The sequence below is a fragment of the Pelodiscus sinensis genome, chromosome 4, assembly GCF_052426305.1.
Source record: "Pelodiscus sinensis isolate ZL-2025 chromosome 4, ASM5242630v1, whole genome shotgun sequence".
NCBI classification, from domain to species: domain Eukaryota; kingdom Metazoa; phylum Chordata; order Testudines; family Trionychidae; genus Pelodiscus; species Pelodiscus sinensis.
Genome location: NC_143055.1, coordinates 6604286 through 6621374, shown reverse-complemented (window position 1 = coordinate 6621374; position 17089 = coordinate 6604286). Strand labels below are relative to the sequence as shown.

At 45.9% G+C, this 17089-nt stretch overlaps 1 protein-coding gene across 2 annotated transcripts in view; it reads right to left on the bottom strand.

Moving 5' to 3' along the window:
- The window catches only part of DNAAF9 (dynein axonemal assembly factor 9), a 109425-nt gene extending 92759 nt beyond the window's left edge, over window positions 1-16666 (bottom strand). For both annotated transcript variants that reach the window (XM_075931016.2, XM_075931017.2), the window contains exons 1-2: window positions 16322-16666; window positions 6681-6760 (exon numbers count right to left, since the gene is read on the bottom strand). In XM_075931016.2, the coding sequence (XP_075787131.2) occupies window positions 6681-6760; window positions 16322-16410 (169 nt within the window). In that variant the 5' untranslated portion in view covers window positions 16411-16666. The remainder of the gene's footprint in view (window positions 1-6680; window positions 6761-16321) is intronic.
- Between the last annotated feature and the right edge of the window lie 423 nt (window positions 16667-17089).

Genomic DNA, 17089 nt, shown 5'->3' with positions numbered 1-17089 from the left:
GCCAATGCCAGAGAGCTGGAAGAAAAGGCCATGAGGATCCTGCTCCAATATCTCAAAGCTAGATTACATTAGAAATGCTAGATTCTTCAAGTTATCAAAGGTCTTTATCCCCTTATGATATAACCCTCCACATTAAGTCCAAGACCTAGGATGGGATCTAAGAAACAAGACCGGAGGACATTCATTTTAAAAGGCAAGTGGCGGGTGAGCAGAATGAAGAGAGCAAAAATAAGTAAATATAAATATGTAACGGATCCAATAGCCACAAGTGCTCTGCACAACCACTACAGTTTAACCTATTTTTCACTATAGACCCTCTCATTTTATCCCTATATGCTTGAGCTCTTTAAAAAAACAAAACAAAAAAACACTCCTCCTTAGCTGCTATGGCGAGAGAGGGCTGGGATAGTCCTGTCTCCCTGGGACAGCCTGCATAATGAACCCCACATCCCCAGCCCCACCCTAAAGCAATGATTTCAATGAAGCTCATACATTTTCATTTTATTTACCAAAACACAAAAATTGAGTTAAGGACCAGAGCAACGATCCGCACCGCACGCAATCACTTTATCACAACTCTTCATAAAACACTTATTTCCAAAACTGAGGGCTAAAATAGACATATATTCCATTAATCATACGATTATGCACACACTGTACGACAGACATCTGGAAGAAAATAAGATGACAGGTAACATCCAGCATGGATTTGTAAAGAACAAATCATGTCAAACCAGGCTGATCACTTTCTTCAAAAGGATAACAAGCCTTGTGGATAAGGGAGAAGCAGTGGACATGGTATACCTAGTCTTTAATAAGACATTTAATATGATCTCACATGACCTTCTTATCAATAAACTAGGCACATACAACTTAGATGGGGCTATAAGGTGAGTGCATAACTGGTCAGATAACCGTTCTCAGAGAGCAGTTATTAATGGTTCGCAGTCAAGCTGGAAGGGCATAAAAAGTGGGATTCCACAGGGGTCTGTTGTGGGACCAGTTCTGTTCAATATCTTCATCAACGATTTAGATGATGGCATAGAGAGGATGCTTCTTAAGTTTGCAGAGGATACCAAGCTGGGAGGGGTTGCAACTGCTTTGGAGAATACAGTCATAATTCAAAATGAACTGGACAAACTAGAGAAATGGTCTGAGGTAAAGAGGATGAAGTTTAATAAGAACAAATGCAAAGTGCTCCACTTTGGAAGGAAATATCAGCGTCACACATACAGAATGGGAAGTGACTGTCTAGAAAGGAGTAGTGCAGAAATGGAACTAGAGGTCATAGTGGACCACAAGCTAAATATGAGTCTGCAGTGTGATGACTGCTGCAAAAAATAGCAAACATGATTCTGGGATACAACACCACGAGTTTTGTGAGCAAGACACGAGAAGTCATTCTTCTGCTCTACTTTGCACTGATTAGGCCTCAACTGGAGTATTGTGTCCAGTTCTGGGCACCACATTTCAAGAAACATGTGGAAAAATTGGAGAGAGTCCAGAGAAGAGCAACAAAAACAATGAAAGGTCTAGAAAACGTGAGTTGAAGGAATTGAAGGAATTGGGCTTGTTTAGTTTGGAAAAGAGAAGACAGAGGGGGCATGATAGTGATTTTCAGGTATCTAAAAGTGTGTCACAAGGCGCGGGGGAGGGGAGAATTATTCTCCTTGGCCTTTGAGGACAAGACAAAAAGCAATAGGCTTAAACTGCAACAAGGGAGGTTTAGGTTGGACATCAGGAAAAACTTCCTAACTGTCAGGGTGGTTAAACACTGGAATAAACTGCAGAGGAAAGCTATGGAATTTCCATCACTGGAGATATTTAAGAGCAGGTTGGACAGATGATATAGACTGTGCTTTGTCTGCCACGAGGGTAGGGGACTGGACTCAATGACCTCTCAAGTCCCTTCCTGTTCTAGTGTTCTATGATTCTACTGGGGGCTTCAAATTGTTACCTGGGAGGGAGGAACTAAGGATCAAGTTTTAATACATGACCTAGCCCAAGGGTCTTAACTAGGGCCTCTGTACATTACTGTTACATATAAATAATATCTTGTTTATTACTGCTGTTATTCCAATTGGTCCCCGTGAGGCTCATTTCAGAGCACCATCAGAAAATAAGACTGTTACTGCTAACAAGAACTATGCATCTAAATCAGTGCGGTGCTGCATGAAGTCCCCACGAGTCACTGGCTAATATTAACAGCTTGGAGTTAAGTATTGCTGAATTACTTGTGACAGAGAAATTTCCGAAAAGCTTATGGGAAACGTTTTCATTAAAGCTGTGTCTACATTGGCAAGATTTTGCACAGAAGCTACTGCTTTTGAGCAAAAACTTGCTGCCTGTCTACACTGGCTGCGAGTTCTTGCGCAAGAACATTGATGTTCTAATGTAAGAAATCAGTGCTTCTTGCGCAAGAACTATGACGCTCCCGCTTGGGAATAAGCCCTCTTGTGCAAGAGGCCAGTGTAGACAGGCAACATGAATTTCTTGCGCAAGAAAGCCTGATAGTTAAAATGGCCATTGGAGCTTTTTTGCGCAAGAGAGCGTCTACACTGGCACGGATGCACATCTTTTGCGCAAAAGCACATGCCAGTGTAGACTCTCTCTTGCGCAAATACTCTAATGCAAAAACTCTTGCGTTAAAGAGTATTTGCACAAAATCTTGCCAATGTAGACACAGCCTAAAAGTTTTATCCCAAGTTTCTCTTCATAGGAACCCTGTGCAATATACTCAATGAGTTTTTAAGGTATAAAGCAGAAATGCTTCTAGCGCAGGGCATTGTAACATGAAAGACTGTCATCTCTTTCCTTGGGATGACTTGAGAAAATAACTTTTAAAAATGTTCATACAAATTCCATCAGCAGTTCTCAACCAGAGGTATTCATACTCCAGAAGGATACACAACAGGTCTTCCAAGAGTATAATCTAGACGTTTGCCTCATTTTACAACAAGCTAGGAAAATCACTAGCCAAGTCAAATCTAGGTATGTAACAAGTCAGTTCAACAGGTAATCGTATAACTGCTAAAAATCTTAGCTGTTACACATGCTGTAGACTCCGCAGTATGATCCTAAATAAGCGTTATGCTGCAGCGCATGTAGCGAAGCCTCCAGGGGAGAAGGGGTGGCAGATCCTCCTCCCTGGAAGCCAAGCTGGCAGGGGCTGTTAGACTCCGAGAGTAGGGCTTCGCTGCAGGTTCTGCAGCAAACAGTACAGCCCGCAGCAGAGGGGAGGGCACAGCCAACCCCCCAGTGGGCAGAGTTGAACTGCTAACATGAACAGATCAGCATCATCTTCTTGGTTAAACCAACATCCCTAGTCAAAACATACTAAAATTTCATACAATGACTTGTTTATACTGCTGCTTATAAAACAATAACTTCAAGTGCATAGATGCACTGTATTAGACATGCATTTTGTGTCATTTATTGATGTCGGCAAGAATGTTAACGATGTTGAAATTAGTACATCACATAGGCGCAATAACAATGTCTTGATTTTTAAAATGAGCTCAAGATGCAGCAGTCACAACAAAAATAGAAATACATTAAAAAATACTAAAAAAAAAAAACCCTCAGTTCTACAAGGATTATATTGTATTTGAAGTCATGTTTAGAAATAGCTGTCCATTTCAAGTTTTTCTAAGAAACTCAAAACAACAGGATGAAGCCAGTACACTTGCAATGACATTTAAAGACAACCACCCCCGTACATGTGGGTAAGCCAGCAGAAGTATTTTTTCCCAAAGAACATTTTTTTTTTTGTTCCACACTTGCCAACTCAACCTCAAGAAGATTCAACTTTTTCTGCAAAAGCACCTGAAGATCATTTGACCCTCCTGACATCTGACTTTAAGTCTTATTTCCCCATCATTCAACACAACTCAGCTAAACTTGACAGGGTAAGAAACCCATTCATTTTGTCAATTGTTAGCAGCAGTAACAGTGCTGCCAATCAGCAAGAAAATCTCTTCATCTGACAGACTATGATCTGCAAATGAAGTTTAATGACTCCGTACTAACCCAGAAGCCCCACCGCCACAGGACCTCCAAGCAGGGGCACTGCTGGGGCCAGGCAGTGCAGCAGTGCCTCATGCCACAGGAACTACAGCCTGCCCACGCCCCCGCACCCTCAGGCCAGGCCAAGGGAATACCAGCGCCATGCCTGCACGGCCTACCCCCTTGACCGGGGGCCATGACACTCCACCCCTAGGCTGTACCCTCCCCTCCAGCTCCGGCCCAGGGAGCACCAGCAGGAAGCCTGCATGGCCCAGGCCTACCCCACCCTCAGGCTGGACCCAGGCAACGACAGGTAAATCTTCTAGTTTTACATTATCTTTTTAACCTCAGTCCTATTTGGAAAACCATGGGAGGGGCTTCTAAAAGCCCCTTTTAACCTCAGTCATACCCTCCAGCCAGCTACTGTAATCACTGTTGATGGAACACCCTCCAATTTGTCAGTATCTTGCTAATAATTAGGCATTTACAACTAACTGCAACAAGAAGCATCATGCCCCAGATATATAGAATGGGGCTACTATCCTTCTGTAAAATGATACCTTTGTGTACACAGCTCTGTTTTGTATTTACTTTTTTTGATGCCACAAGACATTGCAAACTCATATCCACTGCCACCACTAAATCATCGTTTCCCTGTTCCTCAGAGGTTGCTTCTCACTGAATGTGTGTTTAAACCATTTACCCCTACAGAAAAATGTGCACCAACTTGGGGAAGGTAGCAGATATCTTTTTCTGTCTAAATCTGTCAGCACAGTAAGGAATTTAGAAGAAATACCAAAAGAGAAATAATAGTTCACATTTTCCCATCTATAATGAATCTCATTAGTAGTCTTCAAGTCCTCGGCCCAGATTAACTCTTCTGGGATTCCAGGGTTAGTGGATTTTGTGGGCCCCTCTATGCTCTGAGGTGAGGCCAAAAACAAGGGATCCAGTGTGCGGGACAGGGCTGCTAGTGAGTGGGATAGGGATGGGGGTACAGCATCTGGGTGAGAAGTAGGGTACAGGAGCAAGCTGGGGGGTAGATGTCTAGCCAGGAAGGAGGCGACAGGAGCAGGGTGCTGGTGGTTGTTTGGCCAGGAGGTAGTGTGCTGGTGGGTCTCTGGCAAAGGGAGAGGGGGCAGAGTGCTGGTGGCAGTCTGGCCAGAGGGAGGGGGCAGGAGCAGGTTGGCCGATACCGGGGCTCTCCAGGGACAAGGATCTCTGGGGCAGAATCTGCAGGAAGAAGCGCACATACAGCTTCAAGAAATCCACCCACTCCGGATTCTGCGCTGCCATCTTAAACCCCACCCCCTGCCTTCCCAGAGCACCGTGAAGGAAGGGAAGACAAGAAAGCAGATGCGCTGTTGTGGGCAGGGGAGGAATGCGTGATTTCTTGTCTTCCCTTCCTTCCTGCAGCGTGGGGACAAAGTCTTGAGGCTGCTTCCTGAGAAGGTGTATGATGGGCTCAGGGTCAGGTGAGGTGGTCGAGGTGCAGGAGTGTTATGAGGGTGCAGCCAGATGGGGGTTTGGACCAAATCGGGGGTTTATTGGCCAGGCTTCATTTTTAAATAAAATACCATGTCCGGCAAAAAATAAATACATAAAATACTATGTCCTTAGGAAGCCGGAGCTAGCTCTATTTTTGCGGGAGGCTGTAGCACCAGCACAGGCTCTTCGTTGGGGGTGGGAGGGACCAAAGCGGTCTGGGAGCACTGCCTCACGATCGACTGCCAGAGCCCCCACAATCAACCAGTCAATTGTGTTCGACTGGTTGGTGGCCACAGCTCTAAATACGGTAGTTGAAAAATTCTTATTTTAGAGCTTTTTCAAGCATTTAAAATGTAATGCACCAAGTTTCAATATTTTTTAATCATTGAAGTAGAAATAGATGTGGATTTTTATGGCTATTTTGTTTTTAGTTTTAAAGTAGATATTATAATGTAATGCAAGGTAATGGAGGAATGTAATGACTTGCTTTTTCTTGAAATTTCGCTTGCAAACCTAAATTCTTGTTTTTGTTATGTGCGAAAGATATGGATGAAGGCCACCACTGAACCAGACAACAATGATCTAGAAGGCATAACAAGAGAGGGCAGATTGGTGAACCCGAACACTGAGGGAAAGGGCAAGCATTATTAATTGGGACAAGTTATTCATGATCCAAGCCAGCTTAGCATGGCAGAACAAAGATGATAAGGAACAAGAACAACCAGAGTAACAGACATCGGTCAGAAAAAACAGAATGACCATGTCAAACTCACTGATCCTGAGGGAGAAGGACCATTATAAAAGGAGGACTGTTTTCCCTTAAGAACTGGGTTTGTCCTTCCATTATTAGAATGTAACCTTGGTCCGGGCCGAAGCAAACCTGGTTCCTCCCTCTCATTTGGCCTACTTGGCCACCAGGCTAACATGAGCAAACTAGACCATCAGTGGCAGGAGGATGTCTGTCTGTCTGACTATATAAGCATATGCTAACTGTTTTGCCATTGTAGTCTAAATAAATACAGCATATTGCCTTTCCCCCATAAAGATCCTGTGTGCTTCTTGTAAGCATAACAATACTACATTCTTCCATATTTCTACATCTGCAATTATTTTATAACTCTTAACAGTTTACTCTATGCATTTCTTGAACATGCTGTTGACAAACTTGAACAGTTAAGAGAACTAACCTAAAATGCAGAGAATTCCATCAGGTTGAGATTTGCTGCTCTGCATCAGGATGCTCTGGATTTGTCGAAGACGGCTGCAACTACAAAAGAAAAAGCCAGTCATCAGAGACAATACTTAAAAGGACATAAGATTGGTCAGGTCAAAAAGAATATTTGGTGCGGACATGAAATTCTACCTGGATCCCCTCTCTTCTCTTAAGTAAGTTTAAAGCTCTATTATATCAAACAAAACAAAAAAGTGAACATCAGTACCTATGATTTTATTTCTGTTTTGTTCATATATGTATTGTTATAGGCTTTAACAAGGTGATTACTAAGGAAGGCAATGTGAAAAGGAGAATATAAAAGCTCTTGACATCACTGACAAGGTCTTCTGATCGTTGTAAGTTTACATCCTCAATGCAAAAGTTATTTCAGTCCTTAACATTTAACTTTTAGTATGATCTTCCTGTTAAAGAGAGCTGGCAACAATACAACAATGAACTGAAATGAAATATGAGCTGCAATATAAAATTTTAGAGTCAAAAGGATTATAGACAAATATACCATCAGAAGTCGAGGACACAGTCACATGTACAAAAAACCAGTTCATTTCTCCATGTTCAAGTGACAATAAATGCCTTCAGTAAAAGAAAAACTTAGTATTAAACAAAAAGCAATACCCGCCTCCTCTTATTTACTTCTATAGCAGTATCATTCAGGTAGCAGCTACTCATTAAAGGTTTCCCTCAGCTGAGGTGAGCAGCCAGATTCTGACAAATCAGTTTAAAACAACATTTAAGGACAAATGTGATTGCTTTCACTAACCAAAAAATACAAAACTATTAGTACATTTCACATGCTTAGTAACTCAAGTGGACGGGCCACAATCATATTAAATCAAGCTTTTTCTCCTAAGGCATACCTTTCATTTAAAAAAAAGTGTTCAGAGTATACTGCAAGCAAGCATCTGCTTACACAGCTGCATGTGGAGAAAAATATTTATCCTAATAACTAAGCAAGCGTCAAGAACAACAGTGATCCCAATTACTTCCTTCCCCCCTGTCCCCAAAACTGCAGTCTGCAACACTGGAATTGCCCTGCCTTGGCAACACTGCAACATCAGGCAATTTATTTTCTTCCTGTTTACCTAGAATCAGCGCAGTTTCACCTGTACTGGCAACCACAGGGGGGTTATCATAGCTAGCAGCATTTTTCAATCACGTCACCTAGACCTGCTCTAAGCAGCATTAGTCCATGTTCCCAACGTTCTTTATACCGCAGACCGACGAACTGATTCAAAAACTGTTGGTGGGCTGGCACTGAAATATTTGCATATCATTACAGTCATTTTAACCATGGTATATCAGGCAAATCAAAAGGAAGAGGAACATGATGGTTAACAAGAATTTTAAAAAGTGCTGCACACTCATTTTTAAAAAACAATAAAGTAGTTGCTAATGCTTGTTAAAGAGTATTGTCCAGTCCAAACCTTGTGCCTCAATTGCACCAGAATTTAATAGGCAGTAGGTAACAGTGCTAACACATTCTGCACATTCACATTTTCCTATGCTCTTAATAATGCATAATATTCATGTGTGTACCTGGTGGCTGGGAGCAACTAGAAGCCAGGGGGAGGCGCCTGCTTAGCAGGGAGGGAGAACAGGGTCACGGGGCAGCCATGCTCCACACGGCCTCGTTGGCAGGCCATGTAGTAGCAGCCGGAGCTATAACTGAGGTCACAGTGAGGCTGCCCCAGTAGGGTCAGCCTTACCATGGTCCCGGTTCCAGCTGCAGCACATTGGGCTGCCCGCTGCCCTACTCACCCTGCTGCTGCATGGGGTTCCCCGGGGAACCCCAGCAGAAGGGCTAAATAAAAGCTGGGGGCATGACTTGGCAACATGCCACAGCCTGTCAGAGACGGATTTTCAGACTGGTGAGTGGGAACTGCTGGCTTAAATTAACCAAGCAATCTTATCACTTATGGTATTTCCTACTCCTTACTACAAACCCATTCATGGTGGTGGGGAAGGGATAGTTCAGTGGTTTGCGCATTGGCCTGCTAAACTCAGGGTTGTGAGTTCAATCCTTGAGGAAACCATTTGGGGCAAAAATGTGTCAAGGATGGTACTTGGTCCTGCTGTTAAGGCAGGAGATAGGCATCTCCGTTACAGTATTTTGTTTTTGTTTTTTTTCCCCCATGGATTGAAGTATTTTGCTTGCTAATGATACTTCCTTGTCTGAAGTATGTTATTTATAGTACTGCTGCTAAAAGTACCAACGGACTGCTGCAGATAGAGTCTCATGTTTAAATTGGACCCTGAAACAAAAGTAAAAAATGATTTTGAATGGTCATTCTTTTCACTGCATTTTTCAGTTAATCATTTACAATTTTTCAGCAAAGATACAGATCTGATTCCAAATTACCAAAGAAGCTAAGATAAACTGTGCTTAGAATACACTTAATAGTAGAGTCAGTCTCATTTTACTTCACTGGCCCTTGTGTCTTCTGAGAAAATAAATGTAGCATGAGGTTCCCTTGGGAAAACTGAGTTATGCTTAAGTAAAATAGGTAATAAACTCATGGCATCACCATTATGGTCTGGCCATGATTTTCCAAAATAAGAGGCATTGTATTACATAGTATAAAAGAATAAAATGACACAGTGGCAACTCTAGATTTCTCTTACTGTAGCTTTCTGTATACTTGGGTGATTAACTCTTTAACTAGGTTTAGAATCTAACAAGCCATAAGGATTAGCTAAGCTAAACTTTTTTTTCTAGCGACATCCATCATAGCAAACAACTTGAGAAGTTTATTTATAAACAACACTTATACAGGAAGGCAAAGAATCTTGAAGAATGATGCATGCCAATGTGAATTATTCAAGTTACTAACCAGTTGATCTTCACACATGTTCATATCCACATCATTTTCTCTCAATATGCAGTTTTCGCTATGATGCTTCTTGCAACTAGGCCCTATATCATCTTCTTTCATCGCTAACGCTGTTTCCCTTTTTCACCCAGAAAATGGATTTCTTCAAAATATTCCCAGATAGGGCCATGACAGTTTGTCTATGACAAAAGTGCAGGGAAATATAGGAAGCTGTGTGTGCACTGAATCCTATCTTCCCTTTTTCTTTCCAGTCCACTCCACTGCTCCTTACTATTTCTTCTCCATTCTTCCCCATATATTGTCTCCCGCTCTAAGACAATTGTCCTGACTGACCAATGTCAGTCATGCTTGGCCCAGGTACACCACCACATATGCACAGAAAAACAATCTTATATCCCCTGCATCCTTTGCACATGTGACTTTAGTCTGCTGAGAAACAGAAACTGAAAGCCCAAAACTTTCAAGAAGAAAGATGTGGCAGTTAGGCTGGACAGGCTAAAACCATTCATTAATTTGTATCAGACTGTAACTGTGTGCATAGTTGTGATGAGATTTAATGGTAAGTTGTTTTTAAATGAGAAATTTAGTATTGTATTTTTTTATCTGATTTTTTTTTATCATTGATTTTTATCCACACTGAAATGAATAGCACAGACAAGGGAGATCATGACTGAAGGCTGGTCTACACTACACAGTCAGGTCAACCTAAGGCAGTTTATGGCAACCTAACTATTCAGGAACCAACTAGAGCAGGGCGGGGAGGGGGGGTTGGGAGGGCAACAATTTTTGTTGGGAGGGGCACTCCAAGATTTTGGAAAGTGGTCAAGGGCCGCACTTTTCTGTGGAGGGGATGTGGGCAGTAGGATGGAGGTTGGGTGCAGAAGAGTGGGTTAAGGGACTGCGGTGCAGGATACAGTGTGAGATCTAAGAGGGAGTTTGGGTGAAGGAGGGGGTTGTGACCTGAGGCAGGGGATTTGGCTGCAGGATCCAGGAGGGGGGTCTGGGTGCAGGAAGGGATTGAACCTCCCTGGGCCGGCACCCTTGGGACCTGACTGGTCCCAGATAAGGGATTTTTCTGGACCAAGGGAAGTCAGTTCAGCCCCACCCCTTGCCCGCTTCCTGGAAGCCCCCACAGCCCAGCTGAGACACATGCTAGCTCACGGCCCCTCCCCAGCCCAGGTGAACCCTGTGCTGGTTCCTGGCTCCTTCCTCACAGCCCAACTGAGCCATACAGTGGTTCCCAGACCTCTCCATCCTGCAGTGCGCTGGGACACACTGACCCTGGAACAACCATGGTCACGCTGGATGTTGCAGAACCAGAGAATCCTGGATTTTAGAGGTGAAACCTGTACTGTGTTTACAGTTTCTTACAGAAAGCAAAATTTTAATATTGGACAAATGTGTGTGGTTCTACGTACAAGGACTGAGTATGCCTACAAAGTTAATGCCACAGAATTTTGCTTCATTTTAATCAAGTCCTAATGCCCCCTACTTTCCCCACATACCCAAGATGGTGGGGAAAAAAACAGCCATCCTCATTACTCTGGATTGCATCCTGTATTTCTACATCAGATTTATTCAGTGCACTACACACAGTCTTCCTTTTCCTGTTGTTTCCCAGCATGACATTACTGATGAAAAGGGCAGAAATAAAGTGCCATTAAAAATGGATTCCCTATTGAGGGCTGTGGGCTAGTCTGCCATATGTCTGAGCCATAACTCACAGCTGCAGTAACAGAGGAAACGATATAATTCAACAGATGTAAGGGATATAGCTCCATTGCTGTACTGCAGTGTTCTTTTGCGTATGTTTTGTTTCACAATGGCAAACATTACACTACTCCCACAGAAATGTCTAAGACTGCCTAACAAATGGTGAATCTTTCATAAATGGCAGTGAACTAAAGAAACAAAGATCCAAAGCATAATTATGCAAAATCTGCAAGCAACTAAAAGACGTGGTGGCTTGAAAAGCAATTTGTTTTCTGTCTGGGAATAAGAGGTTTGTCACATGAAGTGTTTCCTACTCACCACTGCACTACCCCCCTTACTAAAAAAAACTGAATCCAAAAGGCTATCCAATTGTTTTTAAAACAAACACCACTCCTCAGCAGTTGCCAACAAGACGAATCCTGGCCTGCTGTTAAGGCCATTGTAGCCATAGGCCTGACTCAGATATAAACAGCCAATTATGTTGACTCTTCTGGCAGTTCTGCAATTACTGACAAAATATTCACTCGGGAATAAAACATGAGAAACGAACTCCTTTTCAGGCAGAATAGCAAGCAGTCGTGGTCTGAATTAGGGATGTGAAAAGGTAACTGGTTAACCCATGGGGGCTAAACCAGCTCCCTGCACACTGTGGGCAGGGGGCTGCTTCATCCCCATGGGGCCCATCACAGATATGGGGCTACCCAGCTGGTCCCAACTGCTGGGTGCGGCCCGAACTGCTGGCTGCCAAGGTACACGGCTCAGCGCCTCCATTCCTGCCACAGCTGTTGAGAGAGGTGTGTGCTGCCCTGCCTCTCAGCCAACCAGCACAGGGTGGGGCGGGGCCTCCTCCCAAATGCGGAGGAGTGGCTTGGTGCATGGCGGAGAGGGCCAAGCGGAGCCTGGCACAGCAGCCTTAGAGCAGCTGTGACTGAGGTAGCAGCACTAAGCTGGTGGCTGGGAGGCAGCACAGGGCAAGGTGAGGGGGGTGGGGGCTAGCAGAGGGGACTTTGGAGATGAGAGGCTCTAAGAGGTGGAGGACTGGCACAGGGTGGGCTCTGGGGGCAAAGCTAATACTGGGGGATTTTAGGGGAGAGGCTAGTAGTGGAAGGGTTATGGGGGCAGGGCTGGCACAGGGGGGCTCTGGGGATGGGGCTAATATTGGCACCTGGGGGCTGGCACTAGGAGGCTCTGAGGGCTGGCAGCTGGCATGGGGGGGAGGGTTGGGTGCAGGGAACTCTGGGGTCAGTGGCTGGGGAGTAGTGAAGGGGTAGGGAGGCTCTAGGACTTAGGGCTGGCACTAGAAGGCTCTAGGGGTTGGGGCTTTTAGCAGACCCAGTAACATTTTCTTTCCATATTTGCATATTCATTATTTGCATAATGAATATGCAAATAAAATGTAACCAGTCATCGAAAGTTTGCCAGTTGGTGATACCAAACAAGATTGGGAACCACAGCTCCAGCCCATCCAAAGCAGCCCCTGTCCGCAACAGGCCAAGGCACATCTCAAGCAGGGTCTGCTCCATCCATCCGAAGCAGCCCATGCCTGTGGCAGGTGGCCGCTCCAGCCCAGCTGGGCTTAAGCAGACCCCAGTAGCTTCCCCTTTAATCAGTTAACTGTTAAAATATCATGTTTAACCCCATGGGGGGGGGCATATAAGTGGTTAACTGGTTAAATGTAATGTTTAACTGGTTAACTGATTAAACAGGATTTTACATTCCTTGTGTTACCCACAAAAGCGTATGCCCTAATAAATCTGTTCATCTATAAGGCACCATAGGACTCCTCCTATTTGCAGCTACTCCTCTGAGACTTTTCAACTAATTTTGTTAGCCAATAGTAAGCATCTCCAGTCCACTGAGCAGTAGTTTCAATGATTTTGGAGTGACAACCTCCTTAAAAAAATAAAACTCTTCATAGTCAAACACACACCTTTCACTGTGTTTCAAAACTCATACGGAGCATAGATATAGTCCTCCATCATACAGTATATATCAAGAACAGCACAAGTATACCCCTTCACACTGTAAACCTTCAGCAGGATTAGGCCCTCAGTACAGGCAGTCCCCGGGTTACGTACAAGATAGGGACTGTAGGTTTGTTCTTAAGTTGAATCTGTATTTAAGTCGGAACTGGCGTCCAGATTCAGCCGCTGCTGAAACTGACCGCCAGTTCTGACTTACATACAGATTCAACTTAAGAACCCCAAGTTTCCCCAAGTCAGCTGCTGCTGAAACTGATCAGTGGCTGATTCCAGGAAGCCTGGGGCAGAGCAACTCTGCCTCGGGCTTCCTGTAGTCAGCACTGGTCAGTTTCAGCAGCGGCTGACTTGTGGACGTCTGGGGCAGAGCAGCTGGGGTGCTGCTGGGTTGCTCCAGTAGCGCCGCTCCTCAGCGCTATTGGACCAACCCAGCAGCACCCCAGCTGCTCTGCCCCAGGGTCCAAAACAAAAGCCTGGTCTGCTGGGGGGGGGGGCACACTAGCTGCGCCCCCCCCCCCCCAGCAGACCAGGGACACAGGGAGCAGAGCCGCAGCGGCAGCGGGGTGCCACGCCTCTGAGGCTTTGCTCTGGCAAAGTCTCAGAAGCGCGGGAACCCGCCCGGTGCCCCTGGTCTGCTGGAGACGGTCTCCAGCAGACCAGGGGCACCGGAGCAGCTTACGAACGGGGCTCTCTCGCCCCGGAGCTCGCAGGTAGCAATCCGCCACCTCGACCTCCGGGGCGAGAAAGCCCCGTTCGTAAGTGCGGATCCGACATAAGTCGGATCCGCATAAGTCGGGGACTGCCTATATAAACAAATTTTTAGAAAATTCACAACACACAGCCTCAGAAAAATTTCTCGCCATACTACCCAAATTTGTAGAATGATTGACAATTGTTTTATTTATATATTTATTTATATAAACACACTTTATGGTGAAATGCAAAGACACAGTATAATGTATCTGGACACATATTTAAAAGTACTGTGAACAACACTAAACCGGAGGATTTTCCACTGAATGCCTATTTAGGATTCACATTTAATAAAGCTACAAGACCTACTTTTCAATGTTGCTTTTATTGCACCTCTGTCCCTAGTCTAACTATTTCACCTTTCAATATAATAAATACCATGATAAGGTTACTGAAGATCAAACTGGCAGCACTTTAATTGACAGTGACTTTATATTTTATAATACCATTTACTGAAGTAGTATTATCAAGTACAAATCACCAGTGTTATCCTTGTTTGTAGAATAGGCAGCTCTATAAAGGTCACACAAAGGTGAGATGCTATATACCAACAGATACATTTTAATTTGTATTGTTCACCGATACTTTAACCCATATATTTTCTTTAATTTTGCCTAAAAATATATGCATTTTTAATTAAATCTGGTTCCATCCTTCACCCCCTCCCAAAAAAAAAATCACATTAAGAACCATTTAAACATCATTTTTTGAAAAGATGCATGCTTCTTGAAAGACTTTTTTAAGCAGTTAAAGATTCAGTACATTTTATTTAAGACCATTTAAGACTCTTTATTCTCTTTTCCTGATACAGTGCCCAGGATTTCAGCTACAAATGCCAATTTCCCAAGCACCCTACAGAAGTCCAAAAATTCTGAAGCACATGGAAGCGATCCAAGAAAAGTTATCTTGGGATGTGTCTCCATGCTACTCATATACCATTTGTGTTTGGGAGAGGGGGACTGTTTTGCTTTATTTTTAAGTTACTTCTGTTACCTACCCAGATTCTTATTGGCAGTCTATGAAACAGACTTTTTAAATCCCCATTTGAATCCTAACAGTTACAGTGTATTAAGTGAAATGAAATGCCAAGGCAGAAAAAAATTAGTGGATGACATTTGGCATGTTACTGGGAGGAGTTACAGAGGCTAGCTGGATACCCTAAGGGAGCTCAAGACTCACAGATGTTTCTAAGGAAGGAGAAATTCTCCAGGCAGCTCTGAAACAGGATCTCAGATTCCAAGGTCACTTGTTCCCAGAAGCCGTGAGGCTCGAAGGGAAACCATTTTCTCTTTTTAGAAAATAAAACTTATACCATGTAGACCCAAAAGGCCACCATGTTATTTTAGATTTTACAATACATACTTTCCATTTTTAAACAAAAATGAAGCCATGCTATTTTACAAGCCATCAGATTTTAACACCAACAGTTGAAGGACAAGCCATTTCAAAGAATAAGATTCCCCTTTTTCCTCCCCATAGCTCGTGATCAATTCAGTTTCCCCACTAAAGAAGGAAGAAAAATTTAACCTTCACACAACAGTTTCCATAATACACTGCAAATAGGAACGCCATAGGAACGCCATCATTCTTGGAGCTGTCCTTGGGAAGTTAACTCAGTCTTGTCCCCTTAAAGAACACCAGCCCCATTTTTGGCTGCTTTAAGCATTTATTTTGAAAAAAAGAGGTCGACCTATCACAACACACACACACACACAGAGCCATTTTAAATGTGGGTAGCGCTGCACAACGTTGCGTCTTTTGGATCATATGCCTATCTCGCTGCCAGTGCCAGATCCCGGTTACGCTATTCTCTACATGATGCAATTAACTGCTGCCCGATGTGGCATGTTAATTATTCAGGGCCGCAAGCACCTCATCCTGCGGCTGGTGCTTCACAGTCAGACGCTTGACAAAAAACAGGGGGGTTTTAACTCCCCCACGTGCTCCCTTCTCAGCCAGGCTACTGGAGCCAGGTAGGAAGCCCGGGCAGAGCCCTGGCAACCCGACAACAGCAACCCCCTGACCTCAACCCTGCAATGCAAAGGGGGGGGGAGCACCCCCCAGACGCCCCCCCAGCTCTCCCCACCCCATTTCCACCCCCTCTGCACTGCCCCACACCCCCAATCCCCCCCAGCCCATAATGACCCCACTTGCTGCATACACCCCCCAGAACCCCCCCCATGTCTCCCACCGCCCCGCCCCCTCGCGTCCCCCATTGTTCCTGCCCCGCCCACCATAATGCCCCTCATTGTCGCTGCCCCGCCCCCCTCGCCCCACTCCCCAGCTGCGGACGCCCCGCCCCCCGGCTCGGCCGTTACCTCACGAAGGGCTCGGCGCGGCCGCGGGCCCTGCGCAGGGCGGAGGCGGGCGGGGGCAGCAGCAGCGCGGGCCGGGCCGACAGCGCCATTGTGCGCGCGGGGCAGGCTGCGAGCGCGAGGGGCCGCCGCGCGGAGCCGGGCTGGGGCCGCTTCGCCCCGGGACTCGGGCTGGGGGCGGGGCGAGAGCCGGGCCGCACCACCCCGCCCGCTGGCGGGGGGGAGGGGTGTCGCCTGCGCTCCGCCCGGGTGGAGGAGACCCCCGGCGCCGGGGCAACGACCCCCGTCCCCTCCCCAGATAACCCTCAGCGCCTCTTCGCCGGCCCCGGCCCGCGGAGTAACCAGCAACTCCCCTCCCGCTGCCACTGACAATGGTACCGCCCGGCATCAGCTGGGGTAGGGACCCACACGGGCCTGGCAGCCCCGCCCCCGCGTCTCTCTCATCATAGCCCCGCCCCCCAACCTCCTCCAGCCCCGCTCCCGCGTCTCCCTCATAGCTCCCCCAGCCCGCCCCCCCAACCTCCTCCAGCCCCGCCCCCGCGTCTCCCTCCTCATAGCCCCGCCCCCAACCTCCTCCAGCCCCGCCCCCGCGTCTCCCTCCTCATAGCCCCGCCCCCAACCTCCTCCAGCCCCGCCCCTGCGTCTCCCTCATCATAGCCCCGCCCCCAACCTCCTCCAGCCCCGCCCCCGCGTCTCCCTCATAGCTCCCCAGCCTGGCCCCCCAACCTCCTCCAGCCCCGCCCCCGCGTCTCCCTCATCATAGCCCCGCCC